General features: G+C 36.6%; 1 protein-coding gene across 6 annotated transcripts in view; it reads left to right on the plus strand.

Annotated features, from left to right (window-relative positions):
* The window catches only part of LOC105472647 (dual specificity tyrosine phosphorylation regulated kinase 1A), a 150,227-nt gene that overhangs the window by 96,339 nt on the left and 32,106 nt on the right, over positions 1 to 21,782 (plus strand). For 5 of the 6 annotated variants that reach the window (XM_011726075.2, XM_011726077.3, XM_011726074.3 and 2 more), the window contains 3 exons: positions 13,177 to 13,373; positions 18,760 to 18,879; positions 20,853 to 21,041. In XM_011726075.2, coding sequence (XP_011724377.1) covers positions 13,177 to 13,373; positions 18,760 to 18,879; positions 20,853 to 21,041 — 506 coding nt within the window. The remainder of the gene's footprint in view (positions 1 to 13,176; positions 13,374 to 18,759; positions 18,880 to 20,852; positions 21,042 to 21,782) is intronic. The other variant, XM_011726076.3, reaches the window with a different exon arrangement.

The raw sequence follows: 21,782 nt of genomic DNA on the forward strand, positions 1-21,782 counted from the left end.
ATCATCACTGTCCTATGTAGATCTTGTAGAGTTTTGAAAGTACTTTCTAGCTCACAATGGCGGTAGATTTTGTTTGTTTGTTTAATTATTTAGGGGGCATGTTCTCAGTTTAGCCTGATTAGTTACCTGCCAAATAAATAATGCTATTCTAATACCCTGCTAGGAAGAAATTTATGTAATTGAAATTCTGATTTCTATGTAACATTCTGTTTTCGTATTGAGACATGATACTGCCTGACAGGGCTGCTTCAGCAGCTGTCATCTGGTTTGTTGTTTCTTGTGTTGTTGTCTGGATTCTGCTGGCCTAAAAGGCATTCTTCTCCGTGCCTCTGCAGGGCTGTCCAGTGAGTCATCTGAAATTAAACTTCGATCAGAAATAACTTTGCTTTTTATTCCCGCAGAGGACTGGAGTGAGTGGGCTTGAGAATACCTGTATGCAGATTGAAACTGTATATATCCATAGATATTTGGGAGCATTAGGTCAAGTGCCAATTAAATCAGGAAGGATCCTGCAGCCATAGTCATGAAGATAAACTTTTTAAACTGCATTTGCTCAAACTTAAAACACTTCTGTGAGTATTGTGTAAACAACCATTATTTCAGTTGCTGTGTTAGATATGTTGCTTTCTTTAGCATGGATTTTTTTTTCCAGTAAAGTATTAGTTTTTAATGTTTCAAAAGATTTTTTTGCAGTCATTTAAAATCAATTGTCAGTTAATCATACCTAAAATTCGGCAGATTGCATGTTTTATTTATTGCAACATGTTAAGAATCTTTCGTTTCCTGTTGACATTTAAAAATCTCCTAATGGCAGATTGATTTGTCTCTGCTCTTTTTGTATTAAGTCAGGCAGTAGGTACTTAGAGAGCTTCTGCTGTTTTAAGCCATGGGGAGGCAGTAGTGAACAAAAGGGGTGGGGAAGTCTTGTGGCGTTCACATCTCAGTAATGTTACTGTGCTAGGAGGGAGACTTTGGCTTCTAATCCATTGTCAGCCATTAGCCTCCAGGCAAAGTTAGAGAACCACTGGTCTTCATTCTTTTCATTAAGTGGTTGAACTTGTCTAAAAAGGCTTAATTTCACCTCCACACTTTGTCTTGAGACATTGTGTGTCTTTGTTTACCTGTCTTTTGTTTCCAAACTTCCCTATACCCATTCCTAGATTTAATTAAGGGCTCAAAGACTTCTCAATACCTTGTTTTGTACTAAGTAGGGAAGAATTTTATTTAGATAGGTTTCATTACTGATTATTAATTTAAAATTTATGGGGACTGTAAGAAAAACTTTCTCTGGAATTTTCATGACTGCCAATAACTTAGTACTAGGTGGTATCTGCTTTATTTATTTTTACTATTTAAAATATTTTATAACTTTAGGATATTAGGGAAAATATAAATTTACCCATATTATGTGTTATCCTGTGTACAATATGATAATTCATGGAATCCAACAGCTATATGTTGGATTACTATTTTAATCTTTTCTGTCTTCCAGATGGTATTACCAAAAATAAATCCTTGGCTTCCTATTTCAGCTGTAAGAATTTGGCCTACTGTTTGAGGTGGAGAGGGTTAAGGGGCCTTTTGCTGTAGGGTTAGGAAAGATTTTCTGTGATCTGGTTGTTGAGGGTAGTACAGTTCCTAAAAAATGATATGTGCTTGTTAAATACAGAATGAATGAAAAGCACACATCTGCATATTAGTCTCAAAGTTTCAAGATGATTATTTTTGATTTTCAAATATAGTTAGTATTTCATTTTATTTAAGTTATACATTTATTTAAGTTATTTAAGTTATAATAAAATGGCAAAACCACAACTACTTTTACACCAACCGAATACTTACTTTTATTTCTCCTGTCCTTTGTGCTGTGATTGTTTTATTATATGTAATAAACTCCACAATGTTATTTTTACTTTGAACTGTCAGTTGGCTTTCAAAAATATTAAGAAAAAGTGTTTTTTATATTTATCTACATACATATTTACATTTCTGGTGCTCTTTATTCCTTTGTGTGAATCTCAGTTTCTATCTGGAATCATTTTCCTTCTGTGAACTTGTGTGAACATTTTTTGAGGATGGATCTACTCTTGACAAATTCTTTCACTTTCATTGGTCTGAAAAAGTATTTTGCCTTCGGTTTTGAAGGATGTTCTCAGCGGATATAGATTTGTGGGTTAAAGGGTTGTTTTTTGTTTTTTGTTTTTGTTTTTGTTTTTTTTTTTCATCATTTAAATATGTTTTATTTTCTTCTGGCAGTGTACGTGGTTTCTGGTGAGAAAACGGTGGCTCCCCTGTATGGAAACAGGTGTTTTTGTCTCTGGCTGCTTTTACAATTTTTTTCTTCATCATTGTTTTCAGCAGTTTGGTTGAGTTGCCTCAGTGTGATTTTTGTGTGGCTTTTTCCAGTTTTTTTTTTAACTTGTTTTCGATTTGGTTAATTTATATTGCTTTGTTTTTCCATTCACTTACCTTTTCTTCTGCAGTGTATGAACTGCTATTAGGTCCATTCAGTGAATTTTTCATTTCAGTTATTTTGTTTCTCATTTTTAGAATTTCCATTTAGTTCCTTTTTATAGATTCTATTTCTCTATTAAGATTCACTATTCCCTTATTTTGTCCATGTTTTCCTTTATATTTTAAAACATTCATAATAGTGGTTTTGGTCTGCTAACTTCACTCTTTCTGTCGTTTCTGAGTCTTAAATGAATTTTTCCTCCTGAATACAGACCACATTTTCTTGCTTCTTGCTGTGCTAGTGAATTGGACTGGCTATGGGCATGAGGAATGCTGGCCTGTGAGTGTTTGGATTTTGTTCTCTTTAAAGAGCATTGAATGTCATCCTGGCAGGCTGTTAATTCACCTGCAGACCATCTTGATCCTTAGGTTTGTTTCAGTCTCTGTTAGAACAGGGTCCAGCCTTTACTGTAAGACCAGATTAGCCCTAGTCCTAACTGGATTTTCTGGGGTCTCTGTTGAACGTCTGTGGTGTGTATTGGGGTTTCTCCACTGTAACTGGTTTGAACACTCAATGTCTTACAGTCTTGTGTGAATGCTAGAAGTTATTCAGTTCACAGTTCCCTGGTAGTTCTGTGCCTGGCTTCATGGTCCTTCTCCCAGTGCTTGTGCAGCTTAGCATTTGGCCAAAGAGTCAAGGAGAACCCTATGTATAGATTGATGGAGCGCCTTCTGTTTTTGTTACCTGCTGCACAAATTCCAGCCAATTCAGTGGCCTTGAACTCTTCCTTCTGTCTCTGCAGCACAGCGAGATCGCTGTGTTCTGTTTGGGCTCCCCCTTCCTATACTGTACCCTGGAAAGTGCCTCTAGATAGGAAACCAAGGTGATTGTAGGGCTCACCAAGATTGATTTCTTTTTTCAGTCATGACAGTTCTGCACTGCCTGTAGTCCAATGTTTGAAAACAGTTATTTCATATGTTTTGACTAGTTCTTTAGTTGTTTATGATGAGCGAGGGAGTCTGGTACCAGGTACTCTACAAAGGTCAGAAGTGGAAATCTGATAATACAAATTTCTAAAGGTAACATGTTTTTATCCATAACCCATTGTTATTAACAGTTTTAATATATAGATTCAGTTAATCTTCCATGCTGAAAAACCTGAGCTTTTATTTATGTCTTATATGGGCAATTTCATTGCGTTTCTAGACAATCGAGTATGCTGTTTTGGCTAGTAAGTTGAAAAGCTTGTGTGCGTGTGTGTGTGTTTATGCATCCTGTAGTAACATTGGCGTGTGTCTGTTTATGCATCCTGTAGTAACATATATTGGCCACTAGAGGGTAATAAGAAATCAGTTCATTTGTTCTTTTTGGATCACTGTTACTAAATAGTCCTTATCATTAGACTTTTTGTATAGTTTCAGTCATTGCTTACTTTCACTTTAATATATATTTATTACTATTTAATATATAAATAGTAATATAGATTATATATTTATATATTATTAATATTTATATGTTGTTATAAATAATATATAAATGGCTCCTTCTGTGGAGCCAGGCACTGCACTGTGTACTTGGGTTATAAAAATGAGTAAGAGCAGTTGACTGAGCAGTAGCTCTAGCCTGTGCTATAAGACTTCTCCGCTTTTGATTCAGGAACCCCTCATTTAAAAAATACCATGTTCATCATTCCTCCCGTGCAGCCCCCTCTCTCCCTCTCTCAATGATTTCTTCACAGTCTAAATATTCCTGATGGATTCAGCCCATTCCTTTATTGCACAAATATTTATTGAATGCAGGCCATGTGCCAGGCACTGTTCTTGGTGCTGATGATAAAATGGTGAACAAAACTTACTCATGGACTTTCTCTCACTTACCCTCTTAATGTGCCTTTATTTCCGGCCATCATTAGAGGTGCAATTCCTTTAACATTTTGTCTTCATTTTGCATGTGTCTTGTTGCTAGGGACCTCGTGGGTTTTTGCCCACATAAGCTTGGTTGCCCTCCTCATTTCTTAGTGGATTCTGTCTCAGAACCTCAGCCTCATAAGTTTCCACATTTAGATGCTATAGTTTTAATTAAATTATTTTCATTTACTTTTTGTTCTTTAATATTGTTCTTTGCTTTAACTGTTTCTCTTTAAAATCTACTGTCAATTAATACTGTCACAGGAATGGTCCCCTGTTAGAATGTCTTACTAACAAAGACATTCAGGTTAGGTAAGAATAACATTCAGACCTAAAAGTAGGGCTATGTGTGGAGATAATGGCTTTTGATACTTGTTATTTTTACTTTTTTTTTTTTTTAAACTTAGGGTCTTTTCTCATGCTTTTTGTATTTGCTGTTTCCTCTTTGTTTCCCACTATCTTTTTGAATCTTATGTCCCTGTCTTTGAGATGTGTTGTTTATGAAATATTTCTCCGTAGAAACAATGCTGATCCATACTGGTAATATGGTCTCTAGTTATTATAGATCCTTGCTAGAGCATAGTAACTTGACTGAAGTAAGAAAACTGCTTCATTTTTCTTTTAGTAAAATACTGAATTTTTACCAAGTTTAGCAAAGTTACAGAAACGTGCTTATGGTTAAAATGATCCATACAGTTCAGAAGCACGTAAAGACAGAACTCCACATGCATAATTTTCTCCAACGTGCTTTTCATACTGTTTGACAGCAGTTGAAAATATTTTGGAGTTGCACTCCAAATGATGATTTCAAAGATAGCTTTGAATTATTTGTTAAGTTTTCATCATTAAATTATAACATTCTCTGATGTTAAAACATGTATTGTGATACATTCTTAAGCTAAGATATTATTATACTGAGTTGAATAAAGATTATATAATATGGTAGATAGTAGGTTGAACCATATGAAATTGCTGTTTTGTAAGCCAAAGGTGGTCAAAAATCTATCAGCAGTTTCATATGGTTCCGCATAATACTTGATGTGATCATCCCTGTTACAGGATGAACTGTCATTTTTTTCATTAACATTTGCATTAAAATGGAAGATAGAAACTTTAGAGTAAAAACATGGTAATTTGCTTAATTATAAAATCAGATTAACTAGAAATACCCATATTATTTTGTCCCCTTGGAATCTTATCATAGGAAAGGAATGAATGAATGGATAACTTAAATACTTTTTGGTGTTGCAGGAGGAAATTGAACTTAGGTTTATTCTGAATTTCATACACAGCAATCGAGTTAAGAAAGGAGACAGTGAGCATGTGGCAAGCACACCTCATTTCTATGCCATGTTTACCAGCAGTCCCCTGGTACTGGTGGCTTAATCTTTCTTTCCTTTCACTAAATAACTGATAATGTCACTAACTAGTTATGTTAGGTGTTGTAATACATAGCTACAAAGGTACCAGAAGTGAAAAACAAAGTTTTTTCTTGCTAATTCACATTCAGATCATCCACAACAAATTCCAAAAAGAACATCAGATTCTTTGTCACCTAGCATATCACCCTTATGCATGGAAATGTGTATTATTCTCTCTAAAAAAAAGTTTCAACTCTGTAACTAGAAAAGTAAATCTGTTGGGGAAAAAGCCCTCTGTGTGTTGTTTAGATAGACTATAACTTATTTTTGGATTATCCACTACTTGAATTAGTTGGAGAACAGCTTTCTTTTATTAAGGTGACCAATGCTTTTCAAAATAGTATTGACATCATCTGATGACTTGTTAGAAATGTTGACCCATCATCATCTGATGACTTGTTAGAAATGTTAGAAATGTAATCCTGGCACTTTGGGAGGCCAAGGTGAGTGGATCACCTGAGGTCAGGAGTTCAAGACCAGCCTGGCCAACATGGTGAAACTCCGTCTCTACTAAAAATACAAAAATTAGCCAGGGGTGGTAGCGGGTGCCTGTAATTCCAGCTACTTGGGAGGCTGAGGCAGGAGAATTGCTTGACCCCGGGAGACAAAGTTTGCAGTGAGCCGAGATTGCGCCACTGCCCTCCAGCCTGGGTAACAGAGCACAACTCTGTTTCAGAAAAAAAAGAAAAAAAAAAGAAAAGAAATGTTGACTCTCAAGCTCTGCTGAATCAGAACTCTCATTTTTAACAAGATTCAAAAACAATTTGCAAGCACATTAAAGTCTGAAAAGTGCTGTTACAGATTATGAATGGCATTGTCACCTCCACAAGACAGTGCTGATGTAGCCCTGTCAGTAAGTGCTTGTTGAATTTACTCAATCTAGATTCAAACAATGAAAAGTGTTTCAGGAGGGTAGTGATAACAGTAATAATCAAGGAACTACCTGTTTCTTTGTAGTTCTTTCATAGCTATCTGGATGTCACAGAATTACCCATCTTTCTTTCCAGATGCGTCTTTCAGTCTGATTCTGTCCATGCTGGGTGGTCATTTGGATGTCTTGTGAATACAGTAGATATACACACAAATATGTGTATGGATGAGAGAGCAAAAGAATTAAAATACAAATCAACATAGTATATGAGTTTAGGGAGTTAAATATTAGATTTTGATTAGTCAAGGATGCGTAATACTTTGTAATATTGCATCATATAAGGTAACTAACAAATAAAAATATGGGGAGATGACACAAAAAATTCCAGCAAAAGGTAAGAAAGGAAAAGGAACATAAAACAGTTGAAACAACAGTGTTCATTTATAAATACAGCTCAACCACATACTCTTTACAAGAGATAAACCTAAAATATAAGGAAACAGAAGAAGATAAAGGTAAAAAGATGGACAAAAGACATACCATACAAAAATTGATGCAGAGAAGGCTTGGTGTAGTCAGACTGGTAAGAGATAAGCAAAAAGCTTTACTGGAAATAAAGAGGGCAGTTTATGATGATAAAAGGTATTATTCATCAGGAAGGCATAACAACTCTGAATTTGTATTATCCAATATAACACTTTAAGTAGGAGATTTTGAATACATTGTTCTTGGTAACTGATAGAACAAGATGAGACCAAAAATTTTTTTAAATACTTATATAAGAAAGCATACTTAATGCAATTAAACCTTTAATGAGGCCGACCACGAAGAGAAGACCTCATTAACCAATGTTGAGGTGAAGAGGATATCACAAAAGCTTATGAGAAGATATTATAAAAACTTGATGTCAGTGCATTTGAAATTTAGATGAAGTTAGACATACTATTAGAAATCTACAACTTAACAGACACAGCGGGAAATAGAAAATCTGAATAGTCCTATTAAACATGATCCTTAATGGAAAGAGCCACCCACTAGTTTTGAAGTCTGGAATTTACAAAAGAAAAGAAAATAAAACAAAACAGAAACTACCCACAAGCAAAACTCCTGGTCCAGAAGGTTTCACCAGTGAATCTACCACACACGCACGTAAAATTGTGACCAAATTGCACTCCAGAAATGGAAAAGTTGTTTTGTTTGTTTTCACAGGGTCTTGCCCTGGGCTAGAGTGCAAGTGGTACCATCATGGCTCACTGCACCCTCCTCTTCCTGGGCCCAAGTGATCCTCCCACCTCAGCCTCCTGAGTGACTGGGACCATAAGCATGTGCCACCACACCCTACTAATGTGTTAATTTTTTTGTAGAGATGGGGTCTCACTAGGTTGTCTAGGCTGATCTTGAACTCCTGGGCTCAGGTGATTTTCCTACCTTGGCCTCCCAGAGTGCTGGGATTACTGGTGGGAACCACCATGCTTGGCCCGAGGAAAGTCGTTTAGCATTTCAAAAATCATATCAGTGTCGTCCACCACATTAACAGAGTAAATCAGAAAAGTCATCTCATTTCAATAGATACAGAAAAAGCATTTAATAGAAGTCAGCATCCATTCATGAGGAAAAGGTCTTAGAAAACTAGCAATAGAAGGAAACTTTGTTAATCTGGGAATAGTATTTGTTAAAAACCTGCAGCAACCATAATACTGGAGAAATGTTGAAAGCTTTCTTTCCAAGAAAGCTGAATTTCCAAGATTGAGAATATATGAGAGTAGTGTCTGTTACCTCCTTTCTAAATCATCACTGTACGAAAGATCCCAGCTACGTTACTGATGCAGGTAAATCCATCGTTGCATAAAATTCTGTTGGGCACCCCCATTCTGTAGAGATCAGTGCAGTTTCAGCATCCCAACATAAGTTTGTTTTGGTGGATTTGATGGGCCTGAATCAGAAACTTACATGGAGTAGCAAAACTAACTTACTTTTTTTTTTTTTTTTTTTTAAAGAGGTGAGGTCTCTGTCATCCAGGCTGGAGCACATACAGTGGCACAATCATAGCTCACTGCAGCTGTGAAATGTTGGGCTCAGGTGATCCTCCCACCCCAGCCTCCTGAGTAACTGAAACTACAGGTGTGTGTCACCATGCCTGGCTTTTTTTTTTTTTTTTTCCCCCTTGTAGAGATGGGGTGGTGGTGTGTTGCCCAGGCTGGTCTCAGACTCCTGGGCTCAAGTGATTTCCCACCTCGGCCTCCCAAAACCCTGGGATTACAGGCATCAGCCCCTGCACCCGGCCTGCCAAAATGTTCTTGAAGAAGAACAATTTCCTGTTGGATGTTTAAATTTTTAAAGCTGTTGTAATTTAGTTAGTGTCCAGTTCTTGAACAGAGATCTAAGTAGGTAAGTCTGTATCCAGTAGAACAGAATAGGGAGTCCAAAACTAGATCCACGCATAAAGAAGAATGTGATTTATGATAAAGATGGGGTTACAGAGCAGTGGAGAATGTTAGTTTTTTAAATAATTGGTTAAGGATCAACTGGATGTTAATTTGGGGGGGGGAATGAAACTAGATTCCTGTTTTACACAGAAGTCAAATGCAAATGCATTGTGCATTTAGATGTGAGAGAGAGCCCAGTGTTTCGAAGGTAGATTTTTTTCGAAAAATTTCTTAGACTCCAAAAGTACAGTACTAATTGTAAAGCAAAAGTTGATAAAATTAAGAACTTTTATTCATCAAAGTATACGATTAAGAGAGTAACAAGGCAAGCTGCCTGTAACCAGTAGGGGCTTACTCATATTCAGAATATGTATTTTTTAAAATCCTAGAAATTTGTAAGAAATGGGCTTACAATTCAGTAGAAAAAACAGAAAAGCAATCTGAATGTACATTTCACGAAGTGATGTATAAGTGGCCAGTACACATCAAAAAATGCTCATAGTCACTAATTTTGCATAGGAAAATGCAAATTAAAACCACACTGTATTACCACAGCACAAATACACTTAGCATAATGGTTGAAATTAGACTGATGATTGCATGCTGTAGTGAAGGAGTGGAGCATGGGAATTTTTCATAAACTGCTAGTGGAAAAATTGACTGGAACAAAAAAAGACGAAAAACAACAGGACAGCATCTCTGTGTATACCAAACGATGCGGAACAAGAATCTTACAAGTGGCAGTGTTCATAGTAGCCCTAAACTGGAAATAATCCAGGTGTCAGTCAGTAGTGGAATGGATAAATTATCATTTGTTCATGTATTGGGGTATTGTAAAGCAATGGTAATGGACAAACTACGGTTTATAGGATAAGATGAAGTAAACAGTTCTACTGTATTACATTAGTCTCTACTTGCCCTGCTATAAATAAATACCCAAGACTGGGTAATTTATAAAGAAAAAAGGTTTAGTTGGCTCATGGTTCTTTCTTCAGGCTGTACGGGAAACATGAAAGCCTCTGGGGAGGCCTCAGGAAAACGTTCGATCATGGCAGAAGGTGTTGGAGAAGCAGGCATGTCTTACATGGCCTGCAAAGTCAGGCAAAACGGGGAGGTGCCACACAGTTTTAAACAGCCATTTTTTGTGAGAACTCTATCATGAGAATAGCACTGAGAGGGACGATGCTAAACCATTAGAAACCACCGTCATAATCCAATAACCTCCTCCCAGGGCCCTCCTCCAATATTGGGGATTACAATTCGACATGAGATTCAGGCAGGGACACAGATCCAAACGGTATCACCTGCTCATATGAAAACATCACGCCTGTGATCCTGGCACTTTGGGAGGCCGAGACGGGTGGATCACGAGGTCAGGAGACTGAGACCATCCTGGCTAACACGGTAAAACCCCATCTCTACTAAAAATACAAAAAATCAGCCCAGCGTGGTGGCGGGTGCCTGTAGTCCCAGCTACTCTGGAGGCTGAGGCAGGAGAATGGCGTGAACCCGGGAGGCGGAGCTTGCAGTGAGCCGAGATTGCGCCACCGCACTCCAGCCTGGGCGACAGAGACTCTGTCTCAAAAATAAATAAATAAATAAAACCAAATCTGGTTTTGGAGGTCAGGATAGTAGTAACTTTTAAGGAAGAGGAAGGAGGTGTTGGTTAGAAAGGGTCATAGAGTGGTATGGTGGGTTTCTGGGATGCTGGACGTTTTTCCCCCATTTTGTGACACAGATTGATTTCATGATAGTAATTTAAGCTTTGTGCTAATGGTTTTTATGCTTTCTACAATATTGCACTAAATAAGTTTAAACATAGTATATAACAGTGACATGGATAATAAAAACAAGTTAACATTTTTATAAAAAGTGTTTGCTGTGTGTTACAGGTTTCATTCTGTGTGCCTGTTGGTGGTACCTCATTTAAACTTTGTAACAAGGAATAGGGTCAGTATAGTAATACCTCTGCTTCATAGATAGGGAAACGAAGGCTTTGAATAGTTAAGAAATTTCCCAGTCACAGCCTTAGTCTTTTACTGTTTATAAGAACTTTTTATATATTAAGGACCTCAATTCTTTTTATTTATATTCCTTCCCACCTTTTTCTTTTTAATGTGCAGATTTAAAAGCCCTCATTCCCCCCATTATTTGAATTTAGATTTTCAGTTTTTTGCTTTTACAAATACCAGGATAAACATGGTTGACATCTTTATCCACATCATGGATTATTGCCTTAGTGTAAGTTTCTAGAAGTTCTTTTTAAAAGCGAACAAGGTTGTTCTACAGAATTGAATTGAATAAATGTGTTTTTGACTATGAATGATAAAATGTTTAGAAAAGTTAGCCATTTTTCACCAGTTATACTATCCTTTTACTTATTTAAGAAATACTAATCATGTGGATTGGGAAAGTTAAGGACCTCACTGTAATGGACAGAGAAGAGAATCTAAAGTCTGAAAGCAATGCTAGGGGCAGTAGACTTTCCAGCTTCCGCAGGGGTGGAGGACTTGAAATTTGTATTTTGGAAAGGTCACTTTAGCCATGTTATTGAGGAGATCCAGAATTGCAAATAGAATAAAGACAGAGCTATTAGGAATCTTTTTGGTAATCTTAAGTGAGATATGTTGTGTGCAGATGAAAAGGTTGTGTTTGAGTGTTCTGTTAGGAGAGGGAATGAGCAAGATTGGGCAGCTGTTGGGGAAGAATTCTTAACATGACTCCCGAAGTGTTGATTCTGGTTGACTGGGTAGGAAATGGTGTCATTCCCTGTGGTGGAAAGTAGAGGTGGAACTTAACGTTTGGGGAGCTTTGTTCTCTTCGTTTTGCAGAGTCTGTGCCACATTCAGTTAGAGATGGTATTCTCCACAAGATGGGCACTGGCCCCATGAGCCCTTTATTGCACATTGACTGTGCATTACTCTATAGTACTTGCAGATAACATTGGGCCATTTATTAATTGGCAGAACTGTTCTGAGTACGTCGTATGTATTAAAGCACTAAACCTTCATAACAACCTTTACAGGTAGGTATTATTATCATTATAAGGTATTAGGTATGCATGGTCACCAGTAGCACTGGGATCTCCATCCCCAGCAGCCTGGCTTGAGAGTCTGTGTCCTTCACTGTTGGACCACCATTATTGTGTGTCTTGAAAATGGTGGAAGTCCAAAGTATTTTGCTACTGAACTACATGGTCGGTTGTGTTGTGGCTGTTAACTGGTTCATTCAGGAGGACAGGCACAAGTATTTTGAATCTAGTCATTCTTGTTGACCAAGGTTTTAGGCTTTGGTCTGTGATTACAAATAGGTTGAATTTAAGAAAAATCTTTTTTTAAATCATTTTCTTAAAAATTGCCTTTTATTAGATACCAATACTTTTATGGACCAGAGTGTTAATTTTTCATTTCTGCCGCGGATATCATGATCATGGTTCCTCCTACCCGTGGGATAATTATTGGCTCTTCTTTCTTTGTGGTGAGCTTGCCAGGTCTAGATTCTCTTAGGACTGTTTGAAAGGTACAGAGGAATCCAACAACCTTGGGTTGAGAAGTTTAGTTCTGTGTTTTATGTTTGTTTTCCTGTTTCTATACCCAACCTTTGATTACCTGTGTCAGTGGAGAGCACCATAAGGTTTCACCTGGTTTGGGGATGCTGGCGATATTGTTTTCCATAAACCTGGCAGCAGGTGCAAAATAGCATCTCAGAAATATTCCTTTGAGTTGGTTTGTGAGGAGCTGGTCCATTGGAGAAGTCCCTCAATAATTAAAAGATTACTTATTTAACTTGTATTATGGTTCTTAATTGATGAAAATCTCATAGGTGAAAATGAGTCTTAAAGGTTGTTGCTGTTGCTTTACAAAAAGGTTTTCTGAAGATTTTCTCAATACAGGTTTATATTCATTTTAATCACTATTGATCTTTTATACCATTTACTACATAACTTGTGTTGAGTGACATATACCTGTTTATAGTGAGAAAAGTTTTTTAATATTGAATATCCTAAAGTTCTTATTTAAAGAGCTATTAGATATATCAAATGATACAAACATTAGGATATGAATATTTCCTTTAAACTTCACTTATCTTCTTATAGGAGGAGAGACTTCAGCATGCAAACCTTCATCTGTTCGGCTTGCACCGTCATTTTCATTCCATGCTGCTGGCCTTCAGATGGCTGGACAGATGCCCCATTCACACCCGTACAGTGACCGTCGCCAGCCAAGCATAAGTGACCAGCAGGTTTCTGCCTTAGCGTATTCTGACCAGATTCAGCAACCTCTAACCAACCAGGTAAGTTCATGGAGTATCAGAAATGACGGTTGGAATGGCAGTTTATTCCTTCAAAATGTTGGAATACTAAATAGGCAAAATGCTTTAATGGTTTTCAATTTTACAAGTTTTACATGCAACATGGGATTATGGATTGAGAAAACGTGGTATTAAGAAGTTTGCATTAAAATGTGTATGGTGTTTTTTGTTTTTTTTTTTTTTTTTTTTTTTTTGCATTTTTAGTTGTATTTCACTTAAACAGTCATAAACATGCCCACAGTCTCTCATTCTGTAATAGAGAGGGGGAAAGTTATTTCTGAAGAATATTAAAGGAACTTAAAGAAAAGGCTTATTTTTATGGAAAGGTGGCTAAGTTAAAGATGTTACAGGAAAGCAAGTCAGAGTCCATTACAGCAAACTTACAGAACCGAATTTGTGTTATTTTAAACTACCTTTCTACACATTTGTAAAAATAAATACAAAACTCCTTAAAATTCAAAAGAGATGTATGCAAATTAGCTGTGCTATTTATTCAATATTCAGACAGGCTATTCACCATTTTTCTATGAAGTGAATGGTGTAAATAGAATAAATGCTGAACTCTTTTGTTACACACACACGCACATATACACGTGCATATATATGTATGTGTATGTATTTTTAATATCTTTCTAAATTAACTGCACCGTCTACATTGATTTTGGTTTGGGGAGACTTACTAGCTGTAGTTGGGAGATAAAGTTTCTTGCCCCGCTGATATTTGATGTGTGATGAGCACTGAAAATGGCTGCTTTTCCATGGACTTAGAAATTTGGTTTGCCATTCTTTTGTTTAGTTCTTTTAATATATTGTGTGAGGATAAAAGAGTTGGGAGATTTAAAAGTATTTCTTTTCCTGGATTATTTGAAGGAATTGTATTTTCTCTAATTCAGTTATATATATGGTTTTAATGAAAAATTGGTTACAGCGACACATCATCTTTATTAAGGGGTGTCTTGTTTGTATTAAAATGTGTTTGTAATAAAATTTTGCTAGTAGTTAGGCTGGCATAGTGTTTATACGATATATAACATGTTAATAACATTCACAGTTAAATAGTTACAATAAGATGAATTTTGGCAGGACTTAAGATTTTCTTTTATGCAGTGAATTGATTGAGTTTAGTTGTGTGTTTGAGAATTGGGACAGTTGTTCAGGATGTCCAAGTTTAGGAAGTGTTTAATTGTGTACCAGAAGAAAACTTCTGGAAATCTAATAATAATAACATGATGATCCATTTGCACTTTGAGGAAGCCAAGTTGATTCAGGTTAATTTTCCTGCTTGTTCCAAAGCAGCCTGTCAGGCAGAGTGCTGTTTTTAATGTGTTCCACAGCTGAAAGGACTGCGCTGCTATTTGTGACTTTTCCATGTGTGTGAGCAGGCTTCCTTCTTCTTAGATACAGTGCTATTTCAGGTCTAACCTCTGGTGTCTGCAGAGGTCTAGGAAAACTTCCAGTCCTTTAAAGTCATTTTTATCATTATATTATTTTAGTAAATAATTTAATTAGCAAAGCACCTATTTTTATATCCAACTAACATCTTATGTGTATTTGGATCATATAAAATAAGAGATATTTTACTTACTATTTCTGTTTTAAGCTGTGAAATACTTTTAAAGATTTATGTGATGTAAAAAGACTATCTTTAAAGTAATAATACTCAGCCAAATATTTCTGCCAAAATCCAAAAATTTCTGGGCCTAATAAGGTAGTCATAGTAGAGAATACCTTTCCTGTAACTAAAGTGTAGGCTGTGTATTAAGCCTGTTCATAGAACCTGGCTTCAAGGTCTTGGTCGGCTCATGGTTGACTTGGTCGGTTGTAGGATTTGAGTCAGGTCATATCTGTTCCTGGGGTGTAAAACTGGCACCTCTGACTAGAACTCCTCCACACATACAAAGTACCTTTTAGCTATAAACTTACTGTAATTTCATTATGTAATTTCCATTGTTTCTTGTTAATCGTCCTACCAGATGTCTTTTAAAAGAGAAATAGAGCAAAAAGTAGGTGTAGAACAGGATGACTGATGTTTGGAATGCTGAGTTTCTGGGCTATTCTAGTTTTCACAATACCTTTCATAGTCCCTAATTTCTCCTAGTACCCTGGATATGTGTTACGGATGCTACTCAGCTTTATTAATGCTCTCAAAATAATAAAGGCAGAATACAGTGTTTCTGATTCTTCATTATATATGAAAACAGGAGGTAAATATAAATAAAATGAAATAAGTATTATAATGGAAAACAGTTTTTGAAAGGAGTCCTAGAGCTTATACTAAAGAATCTTTTCAGGAAAAAAGTTAATTATTGTTTTAGCTCTTATAACTGATCTAAGCAGGAGTTTTGTAATCTGGGTGAAGTAAAAGGAGCCAGAGATGTGAGCGTTGAGGGCATGCTGTTTCTAGCTTCCAGAGCCAGATAGCTGAGGCAGCAGGAGGAGGTCACATCAACTTCCCTTTTATTAGGTTTATGACCCCCTTGCTAAAGGGGTCATTCCTGCAGCTTGGTGAGTTCCTGGGTCCTCTGAACACCATGGGCTTACTTTTTGGTTTAGAAGGTAGAAGGGAGCTTGCTTTATTACTGTACATTGTCTTGACTTTGACTAGCCGAAGCAGGAAGTAGAGAAAGTGTCAGATGTTTAGTTCTGGCCTTGAGTCTTAGTATAGATGTTAAAGTAGGTATTTGGAAAAGCTGCTTTCTAGTTCTGGATATGTACTGATGGCATCACAATGTTCCAAAACAAAAATTTGGTTAACATGAAATCACAATGAAAGCACAGGAGTATTACTTGCTTTGTAGACATTTATTTGTTCTTTCCATGTATTTTGAGCATCTCAATACAGGGTGTTGTTTGAAGCATGAAATACAAACAACTTGGCCTTGTAGGCAGAGTTTGACCGGTTGTAGAAAAGGTTAGCAATGTTTTGTGAAATGCTAAGCACACACACTCATATGGAGTGCAGAAATTTGATCGTGTAACTCATGTTTATATTGTTTTGTATATGTACTATATGTTTAAAATTGTTTTTTTAATTGTGTGTGATTTTGGTGTTTTTAAGTGAGCATCATTACTCCTGGATGTAGTCACTGATTCTTTTTTCAGATGTTTGAAATACCAGTGGAATTGTAAATTGGCAAGTTAAAAACTTAAAGACATTCACAGTTTTTTAATGTAACTAATTTTAATAAATGTATGTGTTTATTTTAGGCATACCTCAATTACTTTGTCCAACAAATAGCCTAAAAATGATTGCTAAGAGGGTAGACTAGAGCCGTAACATTGATAGGGAGCTCCTGGCAAGAGTGTCCTTGTTAAGAGTCTGGAGTTAGGCCTGGACATCTTCAGCTATAATATTACAGGAACTGCACTATGATAATATTTCAGACCACACGGATGGTGATTTTCCTGTTCTTTAACTGGCTCTGGGACCTTGGTCAAGTTCTTTAACATTGAAGACTCTGGTTTCTCTTGTGTAAAATGGTCACAGGAATGCTATTTAACTCCCTTGAGATTGTTGAGGGGATTACATGGGAGACTTGTAAAAATATGCATGCTAAAAGCATGTCGTTCAGTAAACACCTGCTAGTGTTACTGTTACTTTATTGTTAAGTTATTCGGTTGACCCTACCAATGGCTTATACTTCCTATCAAGTTTTATTATAGCTGTAATGAAGCATTGCACTGATTCAGATTTTGTGAAACCTCACATTTAGGCTGTACTCCACCAGCCCAAGAAAGGGGATTACTGAATAAACTACCTGCATGAAAACAATGCTGGGAACTTAAAAAAGGAAACACATTTAAGGGAAACCTTTCATCACCCTAAATGCTTACAGCATTCATTCACAAAAAAACTAACATGTTTATTACCCATATTAATTTATGCATTAAGTCCTTAAGGAATAGTATAAAAATATTCTGTGAACTTAGCATTACCTACTGTTTAGAAAAGTAAGACTATATATTTGAAAAATTAAATAAGTTACATCATCTTAATTCTGATGATTTTTGTCAGACAAATAGTTATAATCACCAAGGGTTCCCCCCCTCCCCTTCAGCCTTATTTGGAATTTTAAGAAGCAGAGGTCCTTGAGAAGAGGCTCTGTTATTTCAGTAAATGGGTGAATCTGCCCTCTGGGTAACAACTGTTTAGAGTTTGAGTATACATGCAGAAGAAACCAGTGTTAATGTTGGTTCATGATAAAGCACACGTAGGTAAATGCCATAACAGTTTTATCTTTTCAGACCACATGGATGGTGATGCTTCCTGTTCTGCCCACTGGTACAACCCTCCCCTCTTCTCTTTTTTGGTGTGGGTTAGGTTAACAATTATACCATGACTCCTCACATTTTTGTGAGGTCTTAGTATGATGTGTTTACTGTCACTCTGCCCCTCAGATTGACCCAAGTGTCCTTGGAGAGATGTTGTGTCAGGGTCTTCTGGCTCATTTCCCAGCACAAATGTCCAGAAGAGTTGGGCAGGAACACAAGGATGGGCCAGGGGGAATGGCTGTGACCACCTTGATGGAAATAATTGGTTTTGAGGATCTGTTGATTTCAAGAACCCCCATTGGGAACCCTTTGACTGAGGCATGACACTTGCTGGAGCAGTGGCACTTGGACAGCAATCCAGGATCATTGACACTAGCTGCAGCACTCCTGGGTGTGTATATAGAGGGGGTGCATGCCCCTGCTCTGTCCTCTGTTGTAATGGCTGTGGAAACAGTCTAGCAGGATGCTCATGGTGCAACCCCTCATTGCCTGTCAGAAGTGTTGAGAGCCATGAGTTGGGATCAGGGAACGGGGGGACTGTGAGGGCAAGCCTTGGTTAGGGGCAGATGTTTTTCAGAGGGCAGCTGGGTCTGGTGGCGTTAGGAGCAGTTGGAGGGAATGGGGCTCTGCTGCCAGCCTCCTTTTTTGGTGCCAGCTGGGTCCTGAAATTCTATGTTAAGGAAGCTGAAAGTTGCCTCTGAGGGCTGGGTTTATCTTTGTTGGCTAGTTGTGAACCTGGTCAGGTTTTGGGAATAATTCAGAAAAAAATTTTCTTTGGGCTAATTGTGTGGTAGAGAAGCCCTCATGGGCAGCATCCTGTGTGTCTCCTAGATTGGGGTATGTCTGCAATTCCACCACTTTAAATTTGGCGGAATAGGATCAAAGCCTCAGGCAGCTGGGCATATTATCTTCTAATTTCATTTGTTTGTTCTACTGGTTGTCTTTATTGGAATCCACATAAAAGGGAACTTGGAGAGAGAATGTATAATCATCTAATGTAGATGACTTTTAAAAAGTAGATACATGCAGGTTACAGAAGAGGGAATTTATATCAGTGCAGTATAGTTAAAGTGCTAGTCTTTTCTGTCTATTTAAGGTGATGCCTGATATTGTCATGTTACAGAGGCGGATGCCCCAAACCTTCCGTGACCCAGCAACTGCTCCCCTGAGAAAACTTTCTGTTGACTTGATCAAAACATACAAGCATATTAATGAGGTAAGACTTGATTTGTTATAATAACATCTATCTTGCAATACGTCAGTGAGAAAAAAAGCGATTTTGTGACCTATTTACCCTAAACTTTTTTCATTCCTAGTAATTGTCATATTGATGATTATTATGAAGACTAATGATTTAGAAATAATATAATTACAGCTATGTAAAATATATATTAACAAGGACTGCAAAGTATAAAGATAATTGTGGATAACTTGATTTTTTAAGGTTGTATTTAATATATTATATTTTTTTAAATTTTTATTTGTTTCTCTTTTTTTTTTTTCATTTGAGTTACTTCTATAATAGCTCTTATTCTAAACAAGGGGAATAAGGACTCTAAAAGTATATATGTGTTAGAATTTTTGCTTGAATTTTTATATATTTGTTTCTACTTTTGCCATGGGTGTCAGAAAGCTCTGAAATATGTTTAATACCTAGTTACAGGCATTTGGCCTAGTGTATTTGATCTATCTATATTTCTGTGATTTTATTGTCTTTTAAATTTTTATGTGTGTTCTTTTATCTATGTCTTTTTATGATAAGATGTCCAGAAGCCTTTTTGTTGTAAGTAAATAAGATAAAAAACAGACACAGCACTTTAAATTGCTTGCCTTACAACTTGGTGTTTTGCCACCAAAATTTTTTCTGGTGTCTTGGACCATTGGCTTGATTGCCATTTGCTTGTGGCTTCAACTCTGTCTCCAAAGTTATTATTAAAGGAACATTTCTGGAGAAGAACCCATGCTTGCTTTCTTCTTCCAGTGGGAGCCCTGCACCCTTTCGTGTTGAAGGCTTGTCCTTTGCCAGCTTTAGAGCTGCTTAGCTGAAAAGTGAAAAGATGTTCTTAGGTACTTGCAAATTTTATAGCAACTTAATGTTATTTAATGCCAGTATTACTACATTACAGTGGCAGTGCGGCAACATAAAATTAGAATGAACTCTGTGAGAACATTTCTGAGTTAGATTTTGTACACATTTATGTATTATAAACATGTTCCAGACTAGCTTGTGATTATCTGAATATATCTGATAAATTGTTGATAACAGTATATTAATTTAAATTTGTTATTTTCTGATAAATTGTTAAAGCTACAGTTAAACTGTTGTTAACAGTAGCTTTGTTGGAGCTTGTTTTAATATGTCTTACCACCTTATAAAGTAGACTTTTTCAGATGTTACTCCATGCAGTGTAATTTATAATTTTGCCAAAGTTAGTTTACCAGTTACCTGGACTATTTCCTAGTTCATCTGTTATTTTTTTTACTAGTCTTAGAAACAGTGTTAAAGAAAATAACTCAGCCTGTGATTAACCGTAGGCTTATGGTCTTTGGGAGTGGGGGCAAAGGGGCTATAGCTGTTTTTCATTAATCGTTATATTTTTATAGGTTTAAAAACTGGGCATGTCTCAGAGGGCCTATTTATTTTAGTAAAACATCAGTTTGTTTACATTTAAACTTATTCTAAAAATACGTGGCCATAAAATCAAATACAAATAAATACATGCAAGTTACAGAAGAGAGAATTTATATCCCAAATGTGAAGTTGGGATTGACTGGAAGAGGGCATGAGAGAACTTGAACTTGAGGTAGATGAAAGTGTTACTTGGCTGTTACTTGGCTGTTTGGCATTTGGTAACTTTTGTCTAAATTCCTCATGTTGAACTCTTAAGATCCGTGCCACCTCACTGTATATAAATTATACTTTAACAAATAAATATAAACTAGGTCCTTTTACTTTTCTTGAATGGCATACTTTGGAGAAGTCACTTAACATTTTTTATTTACAAAGTCTATAAACAGTGTAACTATAATGAATTTCACTGTAGACATTTTTTTGTTGGTTATATCAGTGTTATTTTCTAACTCAAATGTCAACTGTAGAAAATAGATGTGTCTCAATATACACTGATAATTCCCTTCCCCTTACAGTGATTTAAATTTTACAGTTAGCACTATGTATTCTCATTTCAGGTTTACTATGCAAAAAAGAAGCGAAGACACCAACAGGGCCAGGGAGACGATTCTAGTCATAAGAAGGAACGGAAGGTTTACAATGATGGTTATGATGATGATAACTATGATTATATTGTAAAAAACGGAGAAAAGTGGATGGATCGTTACGAAATCGACTCCTTGATAGGCAAAGGTTCCTTTGGACAGGTAATTTAATGGAAAATTCTGAATTTTGTTAATTAGAAAGAACTTCTTAGTGAATCTTGTTGTTACAGCCCTTCCTCGAGTATACTTTTAATATTTGCAAATAGAGCTCAGCAGTGGATATGCAAGTATTTGGATGACCATAATTCTTTAAAGGTAGTGATACTGCATCAGTAATAAAAACTCCTTAGACTTCTAAAAACTTCTATGGCTACCAAGTACTCATTTTACTAATGACTGGTAAATTTAAATCACTAATAGATAGTATTGCCTTTTTGTTAGGGGTCTTGTATAGTCTGTAGATGATTGTTAATTACCTGTGCTAGAGATATTTACCTTCTTCTCTGATAGACCACTTCAAAGAGAAAAGACTTACCATGTTCAGGTGGCACAGTGGGAGTCCACTCACTTTTCTGGAGGCTTTGGAAAGCTGGGGGTTGTTCTCTGGCTTTTTCTCCCACCTCATGTTGTAACTATACCAGACCTCTAAGCAGGCAGGCTGTTTTAGTCTCTTGTATCAGTCTCACCAATACCAAGAGTTTTTGGTCTTTCTCCTTATACTTTATTTATTTATTTAGAGACAGACTCTCTTATCACCCAGGCTGGAGTGCAGTGGTGCACTCTCGACTCAGTGCAACTTCCGTTTCCCAGGTTCAAATGATTCTCCTGCATCAGCCTCCCAAGTAGCTGGGACTACAGGTGTGTGCCACCGTGCCTGGCTAATTTTTGTATTTTTAGTAGAGG

Source organism: Macaca nemestrina, chromosome 4, assembly GCF_043159975.1.
Source record: "Macaca nemestrina isolate mMacNem1 chromosome 4, mMacNem.hap1, whole genome shotgun sequence".
Taxonomy (NCBI): domain Eukaryota; kingdom Metazoa; phylum Chordata; class Mammalia; order Primates; family Cercopithecidae; genus Macaca; species Macaca nemestrina.